At 56.3% G+C, this 19322-nt stretch overlaps 4 protein-coding genes across 4 annotated transcripts; 1 reads left to right on the forward strand and 3 right to left on the reverse strand.

Moving 5' to 3' along the window:
* Positions 1 to 2202: 2202 nt before the first annotated feature.
* N656DRAFT_798593 (uncharacterized protein) lies at positions 2203 to 3188 on the forward strand (the record flags this gene model as incomplete). The annotated part of the gene is made up of 2 exons (XM_064817779.1): positions 2203 to 2630; positions 2711 to 3188. 2 exons carry the CDS (start codon positions 2203 to 2205, stop codon positions 3186 to 3188), a joined length of 906 nt encoding a protein of 301 aa, XP_064669821.1.
* Positions 3189 to 3548: 360 nt separating this feature from the next.
* On the reverse strand, positions 3549 to 5727 carry N656DRAFT_798594 (ankyrin; the record flags this gene model as incomplete). Its single annotated transcript, XM_064817780.1, has 3 exons — positions 3549 to 3624; positions 3694 to 3856; positions 4977 to 5727. 3 exons carry the CDS (start codon positions 5725 to 5727, stop codon positions 3549 to 3551), a joined length of 990 nt encoding a protein of 329 aa, XP_064669822.1.
* Positions 5728 to 8129: 2402 nt separating this feature from the next.
* N656DRAFT_829558 (uncharacterized protein) lies at positions 8130 to 16783 on the reverse strand. Its single transcript, XM_064818584.1, has 11 exons — positions 16522 to 16783; positions 16251 to 16395; positions 15906 to 16178; positions 15489 to 15860; positions 15320 to 15410; positions 15106 to 15262; positions 13463 to 15031; positions 12012 to 13382; positions 9476 to 11773; positions 9098 to 9415; positions 8130 to 9033 (listed from the first exon to the last, which is right to left on the reverse strand). The coding sequence occupies exons 1-11, from the start codon at positions 16756 to 16758 to the stop codon at positions 8155 to 8157; spliced, it is 7710 nt and encodes a 2569-aa protein (XP_064669823.1). The 5' UTR covers positions 16759 to 16783; the 3' UTR covers positions 8130 to 8154.
* Positions 16784 to 17973: 1190 nt separating this feature from the next.
* Positions 17974 to 19013, reverse strand: N656DRAFT_681748 (uncharacterized protein; the record flags this gene model as incomplete). Its single annotated transcript, XM_064810563.1, has 3 exons — positions 17974 to 18528; positions 18587 to 18691; positions 18864 to 19013. Coding segments are annotated over 3 exons (810 nt in total), but the record flags the coding sequence as incomplete, so codon positions are not given.
* Between the last annotated feature and the right edge of the window lie 309 nt (positions 19014 to 19322).

The raw sequence follows: 19322 nt of genomic DNA on the forward strand, positions 1-19322 counted from the left end.
CCAAGGTGTTGTTGTCTGAGAGAGCGACTTGACTCGGAGCTTCAAGTTGCTACGGGCGGCTCCTGCATTTTGCTCGGGAGTCGGGCGTTTGCGTAATGGGTGGAATGGCTGTAAGAGGAAGGTGAATACCGTACCTATGTAGGTACCTATCTCGCAAGATTGCGAATCTTCGGCAGGTGGCCACGGCCAGTCACCAACCAACAGGTACTGTACAAGTACACTACCTGGGTGAAGGTGCTGTCAATTAAGGTAGCAACGGTCAGACTAGCTGCCCTTGTTGCCTGGCTGTCATGGGCCTGGCACCTTAGTACGTGGCCGTCATCGCCTGCTGTCGAGTTCCCAATTCTGTGAGATCCCACGGTGCGTAATGTTAGTTCCCAGAGTCCCAGAATTGACCCCTCCCAGGCTCAGTCTGCGGTCATAGGCGGCACACGTTCGGGGTTTTGGTTCCTCGCGTCACGTCCCGCCATCTGGGGTGAGATACAGTCTAACCTGCACATAAGAATACGAGGCACAGGAATAACCTGGGTATAGGAATCAAAATCGGGGTTCCCGAGCGATTTTATATGGCAAATAAGAATAACCTGGGAAACGGACTTATTCTTACGAATCTTGCTTAGTAACCCATGCAAATTCAGGTTTATTCTTATATCCAGGTAAGCGAAAGTATGGTTCCCCCTAACTGTGGCCGGGGGACCCAACATTTGACCCTGGAAATAGGCATTTTGACCCCGATTTGGGCAACTTTTGGTCTGAGTTAGGGTTATGTGTGTACCTGGGAGTAGGAATAACCTGGGTATAAGCATCAAAAATGGGGTTCCGGACTTGATTCTTATGTGCAGGTTAGACTGTAAGTCAGGGGCACCGGACACGCGTGCGCGTGCGCGTGGAGTGCGTCCAGTCTAGTCTAGCTTATCGCGCAACGAACGATAAGGAACGATCCTTCAAGAATCCCTCCAAGACCAACAAGAGTCTAAACGAATTAACGGGGTAGAACGGGGTAGCCCCACAGAACCCTAACCCTGATTCCGGATTCCCCAGCCTCCCGGCCCAGTCCCACTTTGCCCAACACTTTGCGACAACATGGGTTGCGAATTCCCACTTCCCAAGTCGACCCTTGAAATCTCCGACTCTACGGTAGTGCATCGGCACGTTAGCAAACCACTTCTCGCCAAGAAACGAAGAGGCACATCATGGCTGCCCTTGTTCTTGTTCTCGGGATGTCAATTGGAGTCAACGCAGCACCACTACACTGGGGTTCTCCGTACCATTCGGTAAGCTCCCGTCTCCCCTAAAACCTTGGCCTGCGGGAAGGCATGGTTACTGATCTTGACATAGAAGTAGGATATTGCGGGTTTGTGTTCCGAACATGCTGTTGTCTATCATGGATCTGCCTGACCCAGGCCCAGTATCTTGATCGGCTTTGTTGCTGGACGCGGAGCGCTACTCCGTAGACACCGCCAGAGGGCCGAAGCAAAGCACACGCATGCTAGGAACTGAAGTATGACATGCCGAGCCAGGATCCCTTCAATTATTCTGAGACCGCAGTGGAAAGCAGCCGCCAGAAGCTGCCTTTCAGTCAGCAGACCTCCGTGGAACAGTACGATGGAAAGATGGCGTATACAAAGCAGCCAGATGCTCCTTGCGAGCCATGCTGGTTACGATACTCCGTACTTCTCGCTGACGCTTTTACCAATGCTCGGCCCAGGCTAGTCTAAACTTGATCCGCCGCAAGGCTCGGCCAAGATTCCACCGCCAAGGTTGTTAACGCGCCTGAAACGAGAAATAAGAATAAGCCGCTCGATTGGGCGATTCCTTATCCTTGGGATTTAAAAGAATCTCATGCAAGTGCTGGCCCATAAAGCTCGACAAGGCTGAGATACCGAATGCCTTGAACAACCGGGACATTTCTGAGGGCGCAGACTCTGCAGTTGGTCACTGTTGGTGACTGTAAGCGCCAATCGTCGGACGCCCCGTACCTCCTAGTCTGTCCCTCACATCAGCCACAAGTCTTCAGCTCAAACACCCAGGGGCTTTCTGGTTCTATCAATCGTCTCGCACGTTTCACGCAGTCCTGTGCCGCATCTACCACATGTGCAACAGCAAAGAACTACCTCAAGTTCTTCACCTCCGCGGCTTCGCCTGCCTGCAACAAAGTTGAAAGAATCAATTTCCCTGGCAGACCTGAAATCTAACTTGAAGATGGAAGCTGTTGGGGCCGGAGCGAGCGTGCTCGCCTTCGTCACCCTAGCCGTCAAGAGCGCCAAAGCAATTCATGAAATACTGTCGTCAGCCAAAGACGGGGAAGGCCTCGTCGAGCAGGTCGCAAGGGATGTGCAAGGTCTTCGTGCCACTCTGGAAAGGTTCGAAAGGTGCCGCATCGTTTCCGGTGCCGACCGTCACCCCGACAAAGCCGCTCTCGAATGTACGATCGCGTCATGTAGCAACGACATGAAAGACTGTGCCACGAAACTGGAGAAGCTGGTACAGGCCAGCTCGTCCGGGACAACCTTCAAACGACAGTTGAACAAAATCAAGATATTTCTAGACGAGAAAGAGATAGAGAGAGTTGGTCATCTTGTCACCAGGCACACATCGGCTCTCAACCTCTATCTTAAAGTCATAGAAAGGTACGGCTTCCGGCCAAAGCCCGTCCTGTTCTGCGGTAGAGTGGGGTACCTAGTCGCAGGCTGACATTCGTGCGACTCAGCGATCTTCTTCTCGATGTGCATGACATTGTAGCTGCTGTTCGGCAGGAGCTATCAACCCAGCAAACCATCAGAGAGACGCAGTCGACTATCGTCACGCAGCAGACGATCATGACGACGACTGCTCAAAACACCATGATGCAATTGACACGACATGCTCAAACCATGCAAGAGACGGTCCAGACTGCAGCGTCTGAATTCGCAGCCCAGAGGGATGAAATGGCCCGTATGCTCGCTCGGCTGCTCGAACAGCTCTCACAATCGTCTGTCGCACAGAGGCACAGTAGCAGTGCTATTGAGGAAACGCTTGATGACTCCGCTTCAGAAGAGGTCTTGCCTTACGCCAAACTTGCGGAACTCATTGGATCCATCCTAAATGCGATAACGGCAAACGCGGCGTTTTTGTCCTCAACCATGACTCCGATCTTACCAAGGCTCTGCTCACCCTACTCTCAATTGCCACATCGAAGCAGTTCATGACTTCCGATGATATGTTAATGTCCGCATACGAAGACTGACGCGGAACTCGCACGAAGCTTGATCTCGAGGCATAACGACGAAACTTGATGGCACTCCGTGGTATGCTTTTGTCTTCTAGAAGGGTTTCCGTAAACGAACCAAGTATGATTTGTCTGTCATATATTTCTCGGAATATCATCTCCATCCATATGCAGATTACAGCCAAATAACCCAGAACCAGCCAGGGAAAAGCGGAAAGACTGTGGAATCATGTCCCAGAAGCGAAGTTGGAAAAGGTCGTACGACGTTGGATCTGGTACATTATCGGTGATTTCACTCGAAAGATCCTGGAAGAAGCAACACCGCTTGCTTCCTGTATCTTCATATGACCAGGGCGAAGCTGGTATTGTCGAAGAGGTCGAGACGCGGATTTGGTTCAGCCCGACAGCGACCGCCTCTGTGCAAGAATCGTTTCACGCAGTGCTACGACAATCCCACGGCAGTCATGGGGCACACATTAACATACCGAAGAAGCTGTTGTACTACAATGTCCTCCCACTGGAATCTCGCGTCTTCTCGGTAGTACACCTGGGCGAAGTGGCTGTATTTCAGAGAATGCTGGTACGAGGCGAGGCATCCTTGAGAGACCGGGACCCATACGGAAGATCTCTGTTGTTTGTAGGTGCACTCTGCAATCCTCGGTCAGAAAGAACAGACACTGATTGGATAGAAGTACACCAAGAAGAACCCGGAAATGTGCCGCTTTCTGCTCCAACACGGCGCTGATGTAGACCATCTTGCCCCGCCTCTCAGTATTATGCCTGATTGGCGGGTACCGGTAAATCCCCAGCATCTGGCAACCGCATTATGCAGGATTCTGATGGCATTCGGGATGGACAATCGCTCGAAAGCCGCAAGTTACTTCTGGAGGCTGGTAGTGACCCGTTGTGGATGGGACCAGGTCATCGAGGAAGCGTCGCTGTAGAAATCCTCACGTCAGGGGACCCGGTAAGATTGGCCGCAGTCTCTAGTGTGGTTGACATCTGACACGCTATTGCCAGGAGACTATGCGAATTTTATTCGACTGCTCTGATGGCCTAGTCAACTCGGAGACTATCGTTGACGTTGTCTACAACCTAACGCCGCTGCTCGCATACTGCCAGTACAAGAACCGCGCCCAGCCAAGATACAGCATAGAAGGCTTTTCGATATTACTTGGCCGGGGCTCAAACGTCCGCGCTCAGGACGCAAGGGGGCGAACATGCCTCCATCTTTGTCTCGACAACATTGAAAATATTCCTATAACGTATAATAGTATTTAGCTATATACAGTCACAGTGCCCAGGCTTATAACTATCGTACGGTTGCAGTTGTCTAGTAAGATAAGAAGTGCATTGAACTATCTAATGAGTCTAGAAAGTAGAAGGATGGAAGGAAAAGGAGCGACTATATACATAGGAAACCCCATGATGAGCACGTGATTCAGGGGTATGATAACAGATAAGCCAATTCGTATCACACAATCAGTACGTACATTATTTGCCGGCAGATGAAACCATCGCCAGTAGTCTGGTTGCTTTGATCTAGATGGTTGTTTCCCTTTTCCTGTCTCCATTTTTGCCAACCTTTCAAGTTCCAGAGCCTCGTTGGCTTCAGTATCGGAGACTATGTGGTACAAGAACTCTCCCACTGGTTGCTTTCGCGGTGTAAATTGGTAAGCAGTGTGGAACTGGATTCGAATGTCGAAGTCGTTGCACGCTTCCATATGTCGAGGCGACGGCGCCTTGGGCGGTATGAGATGTACCTCACTTGCACTTCTGCGTTTTACTGGAGGTGGACCTTGCAGTATCTTCAAGATTCGCCGCAGGTTTCTCTCTTCCTCCGCGTCGAGACCAGGAGATCTGAGCTTTCTTTCCGCCAGAGCCTGCGGAGTCAGACCGTCATAACGCGAAAGATCAGGAGTGGCCCCATTTCGGAGCAGGAGGTCGACGATTCCAACGTGGATCTCAGTCAGCTTCAAGTTGGCCATTTCACCACGAGCGGAACGACGATCGATGAACTGACGGTCAAGGATGCCTCTCTCGATGACGAAATGCAACGCCGTTTCTGCAACGAGAATGGTTTCTGCGTCGATAAACGGCTTTGGCTCGTGGCTAAGGAGCTTTCTGGCCATTGATTCACGGCCGAAACACGCAGCTTCATGCAGGGCCGTGTAACCGAGAAGGTCACAGCCATTGACGTCGACTTCTTCTTCATCAAGTAGTCGGTCAAACTCAATCTCGTCTCCCCTAGCGATTACCTCAAGTAACTGCGAGGTTCCAGCGCTCACCCCCGTGGTGATGGAAGCGCCCGCCTTGAGAAGAATGACTGCAATTTCGTAAAATTCAAGATTGCCAGTTCTTATCCAAGCCTGCATTGCGAGCGCGAGGGCCGTTTTCTGTTCCTTGTCTTTAGCCTCCAAGCTCGCCCCTTTTTCTAACGCCCACCGCACGATCGACTCCTCGCCCCGGATTACAGCAACGTGGAGCGCGGTGCGGTCTTGGCCGTCAATTTGGTCCATTCTTGCACCATCCCTGATCAAACTGTCTAGGTACCGTATGCTGCGCGTGGCCGTTGCCAAGGGTAAGATTGGAAGGTCAGCCATGAGGTCTCTAGTCTTCGCAATGAGTTCCCGACTCTGCTGTGAGGAAGCTGTAGTTTCCATTATCAATTGCTGCAAGACGCGTTGTTGCTCTTTGGCCAACTCCGTGATTGCAGTCTGTAGATGGCCTTCGTTTTCCTTTCGCAGTTTGTCGGAAAAGTCGGAGAGAGTGCGATATCATTCAGTGCCTGAGAAAACAACCACCAGGTTGATAGTCCTGGAGTGCTGGCTGCATGAGGCGGTTCCCCATTGTGTACATACCCTTGGTCATCGCGGAACGTCGCGGCATATAGGAGGACATCCTTCCGTATCTCCTTTAGCCTCAGAGAAAATTCATGCATTTTCTCTTCTGGTCTCAGGTCCAGGTGCTTTGACGAGTAGTGTATAGCAAGCCACACTCGGGACCTGCCTATGATTCCTCCCAACTCAGACAGAAACGCTAACACGTCGTCAATTAGCTCAAAACATTGCTTTGCCAAGTTGGCCAGCAACGAGACCTGAGGGTTGCTACGCGCATCGACTTCAGCGACGTATTGGCGAGGGCCGAAGACGGTCTCCAGCTGGGACTTGCAGCGCTGAACCATCTCAATCAGGGCTTGCAGAGGATGTGCCCCTGCCTTCGTCTCCGTCGATAAGATCGGTGACGGCTTGCCACGTTGACCACCTGTGTCCAGCGACTTCACCACTTCAGCTATCCTGTCGAGAGCCCTTGCCACTTCGTCGAGGATCGAAACGATGTGCAAGCTGCTGTCTACATGCAGACCAGCTTTGCGAGCGTCATCTTTGGAAATGAAAGCGTGAGGAGGCGAATAGACTACTGGGTGGTGACGATCCATTGCTCCGAGCCAAGAAGCTTTCGTTTTCCAGAAAATCCAACTGATATGCAGCGAACAGTGTACAGTTGTAGAACACAAGCTCGTGGAGAATGGAGGAGATGAGGAGGGACATGATTGAAATCAGACACGCACCTTCCGCAGAACAATGAGGGAAGTTGGCTGCAGTTAGCGGGCACCAATAAGCAGACGAAAAGCTATCGACATACATGAAGTTGCATCCATTATGTATACCACCCAAACCTGACATTGTGCTTTTGTGCTGACCAGATTCTACTCAAGTTGACCTGACCTGAGTCACGCCAGATCGGCAAGCGGCGAGCCTCTTCACCTGGGCCGTTGTCGCCTATGCCTTTGGTGGGTGAGAACTGACAACGATAAAAAAGGGAAGGAGCGGCGCAGCAATGCAGCAAGCATACTTCTCATGAATTGAGATTGTGCAGCAGCCACCAGCGGCGCCAGGACGGAACAAACTCTCGGAACTCACATTCACAGTTCGTGCATGGCACAGGTTGGTGCCAGGGAGGGGATACTTATGCTACCTATAACCCTAACCCGTAGTTGGCCAACTCCCAATAACTTAGTAGAAACCGTGAGTGTAAACCAAAGAGTTGGGATCGGGGGGCAGTGCACCTTTGCTACGGGGGCAGTGCCAATTACATCCACGCCCACCCATCTGCCAGGCTTACTCCACGCCCATATTCACCCACCCGCTACAACGTTGAATTGGCTGCAGTGGCCCAATTCCTTCAATTCCGCAGTAATATTCAGAGCGGATCAGATTCTCCAAGTTCATTATGCGATGAAGAAAGGTAAGCGTTGCAGGGTGACAGCGAGGTTCAATTGCTGGGCGACGCTCAACGCCCCGGCAATAGCGACGTACATACAACAATACAACGCCCTGGCGATGGCAACGCTCAACGCCTAGAGGGTAGTCAGAGGGTTACCTACAGCGGCAGCGTCGTCAAACCTAGGTACCTGGAGGTCCGGAATTAAATCAAGGTGAGTCTGGGTCACGCGAAGCGTCTGTAATTGAATTGTTGTTGATTTGCTTGAATCTGAAGATTACTGCGTTTTGGAGCCAATTCAGCGTTGTGGCGATGGGTAGTCCTGGCACGGTGGGCGTGGGCATAATGACAAAAAGAGCAAGGGTTAGGGATGAATGTGGCACACTGCCCCTGTAGCAAAGGTGCACTGCCCCCCGATCCCAACTCAAACGAAAAATCGGGCTGAACTCAATTTCACTAACCAATCTCTGCCCAACCTCGAGCCAACCCACCGACATTTTCACCCCTCCTTTTCGTACAACGACTATAAGATATTCAAGGCAAGCCGAAGACTGATCGATGGGTGTGCTCGTGGGAGACTTGGCGGTCATCAAAGAAAGCCCTGCACTCATAATATTAGCCCTTTTTGACAATTTTCACCCTAAAACTACTAATTAGCAAGGTTCGACAAATCGACATACATCGACATTCTGTACGATGTACTCTCCCAAGACCCGAGCCCTGCCTCACTTATCTGCTTCTTTCTTCTCCACCGAGTTCATTCGCAACCCACTCTGAGCGGCCGCCCTCGTTGCCACCTCCTCCACACTCGCCTGCCCTGTAATGTCAAAGATAGCGACATCGGCTTTGAACGTCTTTGCAAACCAATTCCTCAACTCGACAGCCAGTAACGAGTCGACACCATACACATGCAGCGGCCGGCTCCGGTCAATATCCTCGACCGTAACCGAAGTCGCCCGCGCCAGCTTCTCCATCAGTGCCTCGACCACGATGCCCTCTGCTTCGGCCCTTCCCGCCGCCCTCAAGAACTCCCTGGCCCAATCCCTGGAGCCCAGCGCTCCCACACTCGTGCTTCCTCCGTGTTCCCCAGGACTCGGTCCGTCGTCGTGCTGCGCGAGGCCCCTAAACAGGGACCTTTCCACCAGCCACTCCGGGGGCTTGATTCCCCTTGCGCGGAACTGCGCCGGCGTTACCAGCCCGATGATGGGCTGCCCTGTCCACTGCTGCTGCCCAGGCACGCAATACAGGTCCAGCAGCGCGAGAAACTCCTTCTCCAAGATTCGCGCCAAGTCGCCCGCGGCCTCCTTGCCGCGCGTCAGGTCAGCGTTCTCGGCCACGATGCCCACGTCACCCATCCAGCCGAGATCGATGGACGTGGCGGCCTGGTTGAGCGAGTGCCGATGGGCGGCGAGAGCGTCTTGGAAGGTGTTGCCTACCGCGTAGTTGGACTGGCCCATGGAGCCGGCGATGCCAGCGACCGAGGAAAGCATGATGAAGAAGTCGAGGTTGACGGGGAGAAGCCGGTGCAGGTTCCATGTGCTCTGTACCTTGGAGCGGAGAGAGGTTGACCACTGCGCGTACGTCATGGTTTCGAACAGGGAGTCCTGAAAGTCAAGTCATTGCTCAGTACTAGTAGGTTTGTGATCGACATGTCAGAGAGGATCCTACCTGGAGCACCATTGTGCACTGCAAACATCCCTTGATCGGGCCCATATCGGCGCACTCGGCCAGTGCTGCAGCAAGCTCCTCGGCGGACGAAACATCACAACTTGGCGTCCGTACACAGGTGCCCGCCGCCTCGAGTTCCTGCAAGAGTGCCTGGGCGGCAAACGATTTCGGCCCGGAGCGAGAGAGCAGGATCAGCTTCCTTGCGCCGCGCTGGGACATCCAGCGGGCAGCACTGCGCCCGAGCCCGCCGAGTCCGCCGGCGATCAAGTACGTCGCTTCCGGATCCAGGGAGCAAGAATACTTGGGCTCGAGCCAGGTCTATATCTCATGTTAGTACTAAGTATGCTGCAGATGCCGAGAACGGTCTAATGGACTTACCGGGACGACATTTTCCGGGGACACCGTCAGGACAGTCTTTCCCGTGTTTTTGCCCGCCTGCATGGTCCGGAAGGCCGTCTCCATCTCCGAGAGGGGATAGACATGCAGTGGCTCGGCTACCTTCATCCGCCCGCTCTCCACCATGTCCATGACTTCCCTCAGCGCGCTCTGTACCATTCCTGGTCGATGCTTAGCAAGGTCATCGACCCCCACGGCGAAGAAGGTCACGTTCTTCGCAAACATGGCCATGGGTAGCTTCGCATTCCCTTCGATATCCGCCTTGCCCAGCTCCACAAACCTTCCGAACGGCGCGACGCACTCCCACGACGCGAGCAGCGCATCGCCCGCCAGGGAGTTCACCACCACATCCACCCCCCTACCGTTAGTGGTGCGATACACATCCCTCGCAAAGCTTGTATCCCTGCTGTAAAAGATGCGGTGCTCGGGCAGGCCATACACGTCACGCATCAGAGCGCGCTTCTCCTCGGTGCCGACAGTCACGTAGACGTCGGCGCCGAGTGACACCGCCAGCTGCAGCGCCATCTGGCCCGTCCCCCCGGCAGCCGAGTGGATCAGGATGGACTCGTCCTTTTGGAGGCGTGCCAGTGTCACGAGCGCGCGGTGCGCCGTCACGCCCGTAACCGGCAGCGCCGCCGCCTCGGCGGTTGACAGGAAGCTGGGCACCCGCACCGCCAGCTGGTAGTGACACCGCGCGTGCGTGCTCGTGCAGCCGAACACAACGGCGCACACGCGGTCGCCCGCCGCGAGGCCCGTCACGCCGGACCCGACGCGCGTGACCGTCCCCGCGCATTCGCAGCCCGTTGTTGTTGACGAGGCAAGCTTGCCGAGGATGGTGAGCAAGTCTCGGAAGTTGATGCCGATGGCTTGCACCGCAATCTCAATTTCGTCCGGGGCCAATGGGGTGACGTAACGCGGGTCGGCTATGAAGCGGAGGGAGTCAAGAAGGCCTAGGTTGGGGATGGTGAGAACGAGCGGGGGTGCCTGGGAGAGGGGCTGGTGTTGAAGCGTGGGGTGACAGCGCGAGTGGACTTGGAGGTTCATAGGGCTCGATTCGAACACGCGGTTGATCATGAGAAGGCCGTCGCGCTGGACATATTCCAGCTCGCAGCCCTGTGACTGAGACGCCGTTGTGCCAGAAACGACCCGGCAGAGGTGGTTGACGCAAAGATCATGATTGTCTTCCAGGCTGCCATCCTCAAAACTCACCGCGACGAAGGACCGGCCGGGTTTCTCGGTGTTGAGGACTCGCGCGAGACCCCTGACCATCTGCAGCTCGGCCGAGGCAGGGCTAGCTTCGCATGCCGAAGTGAGCCAGATAACGTTCCCAGCCGCCGCGAGGAGGGCCTGGAGGTTCCCAAATGAGGGTTCGTCAAGCGTTGAAAGATATGGTTTGACCAGCTCCGCGAGGAACACCACTGTTGACCCAGGGGCCACCGACAGTGCGTTCTGTATGGGCAGGAGTTGGCAGCCAACGCCGGTTTTCTCCCGCATCTGACCCGCGAATTCTGCGGCTAGCTTGGCCTGCGGGCCGGAGTCGGGGTCCAAGACGAGCGTAAGCATGGACCCAACACCAGCGTTTGGACCTGGGTCGAGGGCTGTGGCGATGAGAAGGCTATTTTCATGGCACACGTCACTCTCATAGTCCCGAATGACCACGTCAACGCCTTGGAAACCGTTCTGCCTCAACACACGATCCCACTGCGCCTCCGAGACGCAGGGACTCCATTCCCTCTCCTCCTCCTCACTCAGCCACCACCCAGGCAGTGTCCCAAAGGCAAATCCATTCCTCAGGATCTCCGGCTCCGTAATCTCCATCAACACCAGCTTCCCTTGGGGCTTAAGCAACCTTCTCACGTTCTGTACCGTCCTCGCCAAGTCCCTCGTCGCGTGCAGTACCCAAGCCGCCACGACCAGGTCGTACCCTTCAACCTCAAACCCCTGCTCCGTGGGATCCCTCTCCACATCCAGTATTTTATACGCCATCCTGCCACCCATCTCACCGAACCTTTCCCGCGCGCCCTCGAACATGGCCGCAGACACGTCCGTGTAGTCGTACCGACCCAGCCGCGCCTCCCCCACCGCCCGCAGGATGTAGCCCGTGATGGCGCCCGTGCCCGCGCCCACCTCGAGCACCCGCAGACCGGGCCACTTGTGGGCCAGCGCGTCCACGTAGGGCGCCAGCCCCGCGCAGCACGCCGTCGCAGCGCACACGCCCGCATAGTGCGCCCCCGCCAGCCCCGTGTTGAACATCAGATCGAGCGGGTCCGCTTCGCCGCGCTATGTGAACTAGGAAAGCGCCTTCGGTGTTGGTGCGCTCCAGCCGGCTAAGAAGGTCTTCCAGGCCGCACAACAGGTTGTCGTCGTCGTGCAGGAGGCCGAGGAGCGGGTGGGTGGTTGTTGTTGTCGCGACGAGGGAAAACCGAGGCTGTTGGCTAAGCCGGTCGGTTTGCCGGCGCAACCAAGCCAGGTACTTGGTTAGGTGCGGTTTGGTGGTCGGCGTGGGGGCGCCCTCTACCTCGGCTAGTGCGCGCATCGCCAAGCAAAAAAGGGCGAGCTCCAGGTCGTGGTAGAAGGTTTCGGGGTTGGACTGGGGCTCGGCACCGCTTTGGTCGGGGCGGCCGTTAGGGGAGGGCCGGGTGAAGACGGCAAGCTGCGCCGCGTCGAGCAGGTCAATGTCGGGTTTGTAGCTCATTTCGAAGCAGATACGCCGGGGCGCGGCGAATGTCGAGGTCTCGTCGCCGCCGACCGCGGTCGTCTCTACGTGGGACATGCGCAAGCGCAGACGGCCCTCGGGATCCAGTGCAAAGATGGACGCGTCGGTGCCGCGCAGACCCTTGAGGCTCGTGGTGCATGCCGCGCGGAGATAAGGGGTCCCTGGGTAGGACGCTCCCGAGCCGGCGATCCATGCGTGCTGGATGCGCGTCACGGCAGCGCCGTTGACCAGCACCTCCTGCGCCCCTTTTGTCAGAGCCACCCACATCAGCTGGCCGGCTGCGTCAAGGGTGACGGGGTGGGCCACATGCGGTTGGCGGTCGTTTTGGGACTGCTTGGGTGTCCATTGGAAGCACTGCAAGGTCCCGACGGCGTCATGCGCCCCGTCCCATGCGAGGTCATCGAGAGCTCGGAAGGGGGGACCGTAGTTGAGCCCGTTAGCTTCGAAGTTCTCGTACATGGTTTCCGTCGGCACCTTGAAAGTGCAGGCTCGGAGGGCCTCGTTATATTTCCCGCGATAGAAGAGGTCCTCGTCGCTCTGGACGTGAGCATGTCCAGGGGTCTCGTACTGGACCCGGATCGCCCCGCAGCAATGCTCAACCCACACCCCGTTCCTTTGCGAGCAGACGCGGTACTCCCAGGCACTCGCGTTCTTATCAGCGCCGTCCGGCCACATGTGGAGCTGCACCTCGGTCCTCTTTTCGCCCTCACCGCCAACGATGATAGGGGCCGAGAAGATGGCGTCCCGGAGCTCGTACCCTGCAATGCGTCTGGCGGGATCTGCCATCTGTGCTGAAGCCTCGATCGCCATGACCGCCATGCCGGTTGCCGGGTAAATGGCCTTCCCGTTAACTCTGTGATGGCCAATCCACGGCGTCTCGGTTGGGTCAAAAAACTTGCGCCAGCGTGGTGCCAGGGGAGTCCAGTCCGCCGCCGGTGTCCCAAGCAGCTCCAACTTGGGTTGGCATCGGAGACGGCCGTGCCTGCTCAGGGGGGACTCGTACCAGTATATTCGGGAATGGTTGAAAGGATAGGGTGGCAAATCTACCAGGGCCTGCAGGTTGGTCTTGTGCTCAAAAGAGAGGCCAATCTCGTTCGCCTTTTGCACGTCCACAGCATACCCGCGGGCGTATAGCTCTCCAGCTAGCTTGAGCGCTGCCTGAGAGGCCCGAGCCTGCCGATTAAGGACCGCATGGTACCGGACATTGGCCTGCACTCCATAATCGGTCGACGCAGGGCTGAGTGCGGCCCCACTTCGACCACGTCCCGGATCGCGTCCAGCTTGGGAGAGCCAAGCTTACGCGTCGGCGTCTTCTTGCCCATCAGCACCGATAGAGTGCGCATGGCCCCCGCGAACTGTACCTGTGAGACCAGGTTGGTGACCCAGTACTCGGGTGTGCACACTTCGCCGGGGTCCTGGACGTATTTCCCCGTCACGGACGATAGCATGATCGGTCGCTTGGCCCGCTTGGTGCCCCTCTCGAGACAGGCAATGCTTTCAGCGTACTGCGCGGCGACCTGCGCCGTGTGGTGGCGAGAATGGTACGCAACGCCCGTCTTGAGCTTGTGCGTGCGCACGCCCCGAGCTTCGAGATCGCGCCCGGCCTCGTCCACGACCGCCTCATCGCCGGAGATGGTCACATTACGGGGGCTGTTGATGCACGCCACACAGATGGCCTGGGGTTCCCGGCCAGTCCTTGTGAAGAAATCTTGCATCTCGTCCACTGGTAGGTTGACCGACATCATGGCTCCGGCCTGCTTCAGTGAGCGTTTGAGTGCGCTTGAACAGATACCTCTGTAGTACGAAACCTTGGCGGCAGAGTCTAGGGACAGACATCCGGCAGCGTACGCCGTGGCGATCTCGCCCGAGGAGTGGCCGAGCACTACCGAGGGCCCAACGCCGAGGGTTTGCAGCAGCTCGTACAGGGCTATCTGCAGCCCTGTGGTCAGGGGCTGGCTGTATTCGGGGTCGTTGATATCGGCGAATGAGTCTGTCTGGTCCATTACGTCGGCCATCGACCAGGTGCACCCAAGGTCTTTGAGCTTCTCGCCAAACCGATCGATCCAGTACTTGAATGTGGGATGACCGAGGAGTCCGGCGCCCATGCTACGGTACTGAGCGCCTTGGCCAGTGAAGACGAAGGCAATGCCTTTGCTCTGGCCCGCAGAGACTGGCTTGGAGATGCGGTTTTGGAGATCGCTCAGGGTCTCAACCGAGTTCACAACGACAAATGACCGCCATAATAGGGCGCTTCGCCTGGTAGACAGGGTGTAGGCGAGGTTTTCGAGGTAGGCGGCATCCATTGCTGAGGAATCACAGTTCCGGAAGTATGCTTGGTATGCGCTCACGACGCGTTGTAGACTGTCTTCGTCACTAGCCGAGAAGACGAGGAGCCTGTCTGGTAGTAGGTGCTCCCTGGTGCTGCTGACAAGGTTTCCGTCTGCCCCAACGTTACTTGTATGATGATGCGAGTCATTGGCCATTCCGCTCGGTGGTAGTTCTGAGCCGTTGGCGGCCCTAGAGTCTCGGACACGGCCATTCGGAGTGCCATTTGGCAAATTCTCACCCGGCTCAAGGCTGCTCAAGAGGAACCCGGTGTGATTGCCCCTGGAAGGGTTGACGCCCTGAGCAGACGCTCCGTGTAGCTGCTCGCGAGTAGGGGGTATCTGTCGTGTTTGATGGACGCCCTCCAGCCCGCGTGATTTCAGATAGTTGTACGCATCGTCAAAGATGGCGTGCGAGTTGGAGCCGCCGAAACCAAAGGAGGCTACGGAGGCTCTGCGCAGCCCAGCAGAGGGCCAGGGAATGCACGCCGTCGGGAACTGTGAGGAAGTCAGTAAGTGCTGAACTCCGGCATATGGTGTCACTGCTGATTACTAGTCCTGGTAGTACCTACATTGATGTTGAGGAAGTCGCAGTCAATCCTGGGGTTGACTTTTTCGAAGTTCGCATTCGGCGGAATGACCCCTTTTTCCAAAACCATGACAGCCTTGATGACTCCGGCTAAGCCGCTGCCGCCTTCCAAGTGGCCGATGTTGGACTTGAGCGCACCGCTGCGACAGCCATCAGCTTATTAGACTCTGCTGCGGTCCATTGGGAGCTAGGGTTACATGTAGAGGGGGTCGGCTTGAGATCTCGCGGTCCTGAAGGTGGTCCCAATGGCCTCGGCCTCTATGGGGTCTCCAAGCGGCGTCCCGGTTCCTACAGTAGGTACCCATGACTCGTCAGCTCAGGAGCTCTTATGTGCGCCGGCTACTGCTAGTAGTAAACAGTCTTTACCATGTGCCTCAAAGAAGCGCGTCTCATCCAGCCGCAGACCGGCCTTGCTGTACGTGTCCCGGATGAGCGCCGCCTGCGACTCGCCGCTTGGCTGCGTCACGCCCGAGGTGTGGCCGTCCTGGTTCGAGCCAGTCGATCTCACCACGGCCCGGATGGTGTCTCGGCCGCGCAGAGCATCGCTCAAGCGCTTGAGAAGGACAACGCTGAAGCCCTCGCCTCTCGAGTACCCGTTTGCCCGATGGTCGAAGCTGAAGCAGCGGCCCTGTGGGGAGAGAAAGCTCATGTTCATGAGCGAAACAACGCCTTCGGCTGCCAAGACGGTGCTTGCGCCTGCCACCACGGCCTGCGCACAAATTCGGGTCAGATACCTGACTGTATGAGGCCATTCAGACGGATGGAACTAAGTAGTAGCAGTACTTGCCATGTCGCAATCTCGGTTCCGCAGTCCCTGGCAGGCAAAATCAAAGGCCATCAGACTGCTTGAGCAAGCCGAGTCCATGTTGATGCTCGGTCCAAGGAGGTTGTAGAACCAGCTGAGGCGGTTAGCAATCATGTTGCTCGTGACGCCCGTCGCCGTATATTTGGGCAAGTTGTCGACGTCCTTGGTGATGATGTGCTTGTAGTCGTCGGTCATAGAGCCACTGTACACGCCCGTTTTGGAGCCCGAGACCTTCTCCATGGGAATACCGGCTGAACTTGGAGTTTACTAGTAAGTAGGATTTCTCCTGATCCCGCAGCCCGCGGGGAGAAGGGGAGACTAACCACTTTCTAGCGCGTGATATGTGGTCTCAAGAAGAATGCGATGCTGAGGATCCATTGCCATGGCCTCGGTAGGGCTGATGCCAAAGAAGGGTGCGTCAAAGGCCCCAAGGTGCCCCTTGAGGAAGTGTGCACCGGGCACAAACGTCTGGAGGTTTTTATCAGGGCCCATTCTCATGGAACAAGTTGGGAGGGAAGGGGGGGAAACAAAAGAATAGAAAAAAGGGGGGGAAACAAAAGAATAGAAAAAAAGGGGGGAAAGGAGACCACTCACCTTCTCCGCTTGCTTCCCATTCTTTGGATAGAAAGCCTCCAGTCTAATCCGATCAGCGGACCATTCCGTCATGACGTTCCGCCTCTCCTCCAGCACTTTCCAAAACCCTTCAGGCGTGTCCGCATCCTGCGGGTATCTCAGGGAGAAGCCTATGAGCGCCAGAGGCTCCTGCACGGCTTCCTCCATCCGGGAGATGGAGGCTTTGTTGTCTGCACCAGGTGCTGGAATGCCAGGCATGGTCGTCTTGTCCGCTGTGTAATAGTATGGTGCTGTCCGAGTCGTGCACCTGCCTGAAATTGCATGTGGTCACATAGGTTCAGTTTCCTTGAATAGGGGTGATGGATCACTACAGTTTCGGTTGCAACTACTAAATAGCGTCTGGCCTAGTCTACACCTCACTAAGATAGAAAGGACCCAGAAACAGTTTCATATCTTTACATTATATAGTATTCTACCTCTCCCTCCCCTGAAGAGCTACTTTACCAACATGTACATACAGGTACCCGTAAGCCCGTACTAAGTGGTAACCACCTTAGTAGGCGTAGGAAGGGTAAGCAATATCGCAGAACAGGCTGTAAGGCTGGACACACCGAGCCACCGGGTGGGGAAGATGTCACGGCAATGTACAAATATGTAGCCCTACCTACGGCACTCCGCTGCATGGGCACACGGCCCCCACGGCTCACACCAACTTGGCGAACCGCTGCCGTGAGTGAACATATGTACTAGTAGTGTATTGTAACGTTAATATGTACTACGTTCCACCAAAACTAGAAGTACTAACCGCCCGCCTAGTGGCTGCGCCGGGTTGGTTGGACAGCTAGGCATTGGGCAGCATTAACAAGAGTGGTATTATAGCCCCCCGCCTCTCAGGGAGTCAGGGGTTGCAGACTGGAGGGGCCTAGACAGAAATTAGCTTCTACAATCACTCCCTTTATTAGCCAACCGCAGGCGGAGCAACAGCGTATCTTGTAACACTTGGAGTATTGGACTCATTGGATAATATGCAACTTGAACGGAACGCAGACCAGCTAGGTAAGGACATGCATGAAACCTACCTACCTTAGGTACCTAAGCTGCATGGCTCATATCCCTCAACTCTACATGCACATCCCGCATCCCACCGTCCTTCTTGCCCACCCCGCCGCCACCGTGACCCCCGGTCCATATCCCCCCGGCCTCCTCATCCGGCTCGGCTTCCAGGGCCGTCAGACGCTCCAGCCCGTACGCCCGCACCCACTGGCTACCCCCCTGCCCCTGCTCCTGCGGCACCTGAAAGCTGTCGGCCGAGGGCGCCGCAATAACAATTCCGTCCATGTCCTTGCCGCCTCGTGCTGCCGTGCGCCCGCCACTGGTGCTGCCGGATCCGAAGCCGAAGCCGGACCGGGACCCCTGGCGGTTCGTCCAGTTGCGCAGCGACATGGCAACGGTTGACAAGACGCGGCTCTGGCCCGTGTTGTGGAAGAAGGCGCGCGTAACCGACAAGCAGCCGACGACAATGCCAAGCGAAATCTCAGGCAGGGTCCACGCACCGGCGAACCAAGAGTAGTATGTGATGTCGGTGCTGTGCTGGAGGAGCACGGCGTAGTAGAGGCGGACGGCGGCCGAGGCGCAGGCAAAGGCGGCGATGAGGAAAATGAGCGAGATGCCCGAGCGGACCCGCCATGACGTGTTGAGGCGCCAGATGATGAGCTGCGGCAGCACGAGGATGGTCACGTCCGAGACGGTGTTGACGCTGCTGGCGATGACGTTGAGCCGCAGGATGTCGATGCACCGGCCCTCGGTCACGAGCGGGTCCCACGCCTTTTCGATGGGCTGGCAGGCAAAGATCTCGAGGAAGGTACTGACGAGATAGAAGATGAAGTTGGCGCCAATCAAAAACACACAAGTCCACCACATGGCCACGGGCTCGCGCACGGGCATGAAGATCTGCATGTACTGCAGAAGGATGGACAGCTTGATGAAGAAGATGCAGATGCCGTAGAGAATGGAGCCATTGTGGATGTACTAGGCAGCACACCGGCGTCAGCATGGTGTTGACTCGGAAAAGGGCGAGACAACGCACATAGAGGAACGGGCCGAGGTCTCGGAGCCGGAGGTCCCACTGATGGACCCCTGGCCCATAGTTGCCGACCATGATGGCCATGCCGAAGTAGGCAACGAAGACGGCCTAAGGTTGTTGTTAGCAGATTACTCATACCTAGCAAGGCAAGGAGCGGGTGTAAGTGAGTAGTACCCAGCCCACTAGTATGGAATCTGAGACGGGAAGGGTTAGTACAATACAGAGTACAGACAACATTTGAGGCAGTAGGATTGAAGCACTCACAATCCGCCAAGTTGACCTGCCGCAGCACGCGGATCCGCGTGTAGAGACGCATGGCGAGTCCCAGTGTGGCTACGACCAGGCAGACCACGGGCAGTGCCGTTGATGCGGTCCGATAGGCCGGTGGGTTGTCGAGCTGCGGGACGACGCCGGGTGGAGGCTTCAGGGCCGGCCCGTTGAGGAGCGCCTCGAGTTGTTCCGGGTTCAGATTCGATGCCATGGTGCTAGCAGAGCTCGACACCTCGCACACAAGGCCAATGGACGTGATGGCCGGGACCAGTGGGACCAGTGGTGAGAAAACGAAGGAAACCGCTCTTTGAAGAGAGACCACGACAAGTACGACAGTGCTAATGTTCGGGTCTTCGACGGAGTTCGGCAGAGACCTGGTCTACGCCACATTCCTCCTGCCTTCCCCTTCCTTCTGCCTGGCTTCAAGTTGTACGGCTCTAGCATGCATCAACTTTTCCATCTGACAGCG

Source organism: Canariomyces notabilis (assembly GCF_033297395.1).
Source record: "Canariomyces notabilis strain CBS 508.74 unplaced genomic scaffold N656scaffold_12, whole genome shotgun sequence".
Taxonomy (NCBI): domain Eukaryota; kingdom Fungi; phylum Ascomycota; class Sordariomycetes; order Sordariales; family Chaetomiaceae; genus Canariomyces; species Canariomyces notabilis.

What these genes read in the sequence shown, in the direction of transcription:
- N656DRAFT_829558 (XM_064818584.1), bottom strand. Translation starts at nt 16,758, where the DNA reads ATGCCTGGCATTCCAGCACCTGGTGCAGACAACAAAGCCTCCATCTCC. An exon ending in GCGCTTCTTTGAGGCACATG is followed by an intron (nt 15,411 to 15,488) that starts GTAAAGACTGTT and finishes TACCTACTGTAG; the next exon opens with GAACCGGGACGCCGCTTGGA. An exon ending in CAAGCCGACCCCCTCTACAT is followed by an intron (nt 15,263 to 15,319) that starts GTAACCCTAGCT and finishes TGGCTGTCGCAG; the next exon opens with CGGTGCGCTCAAGTCCAACA.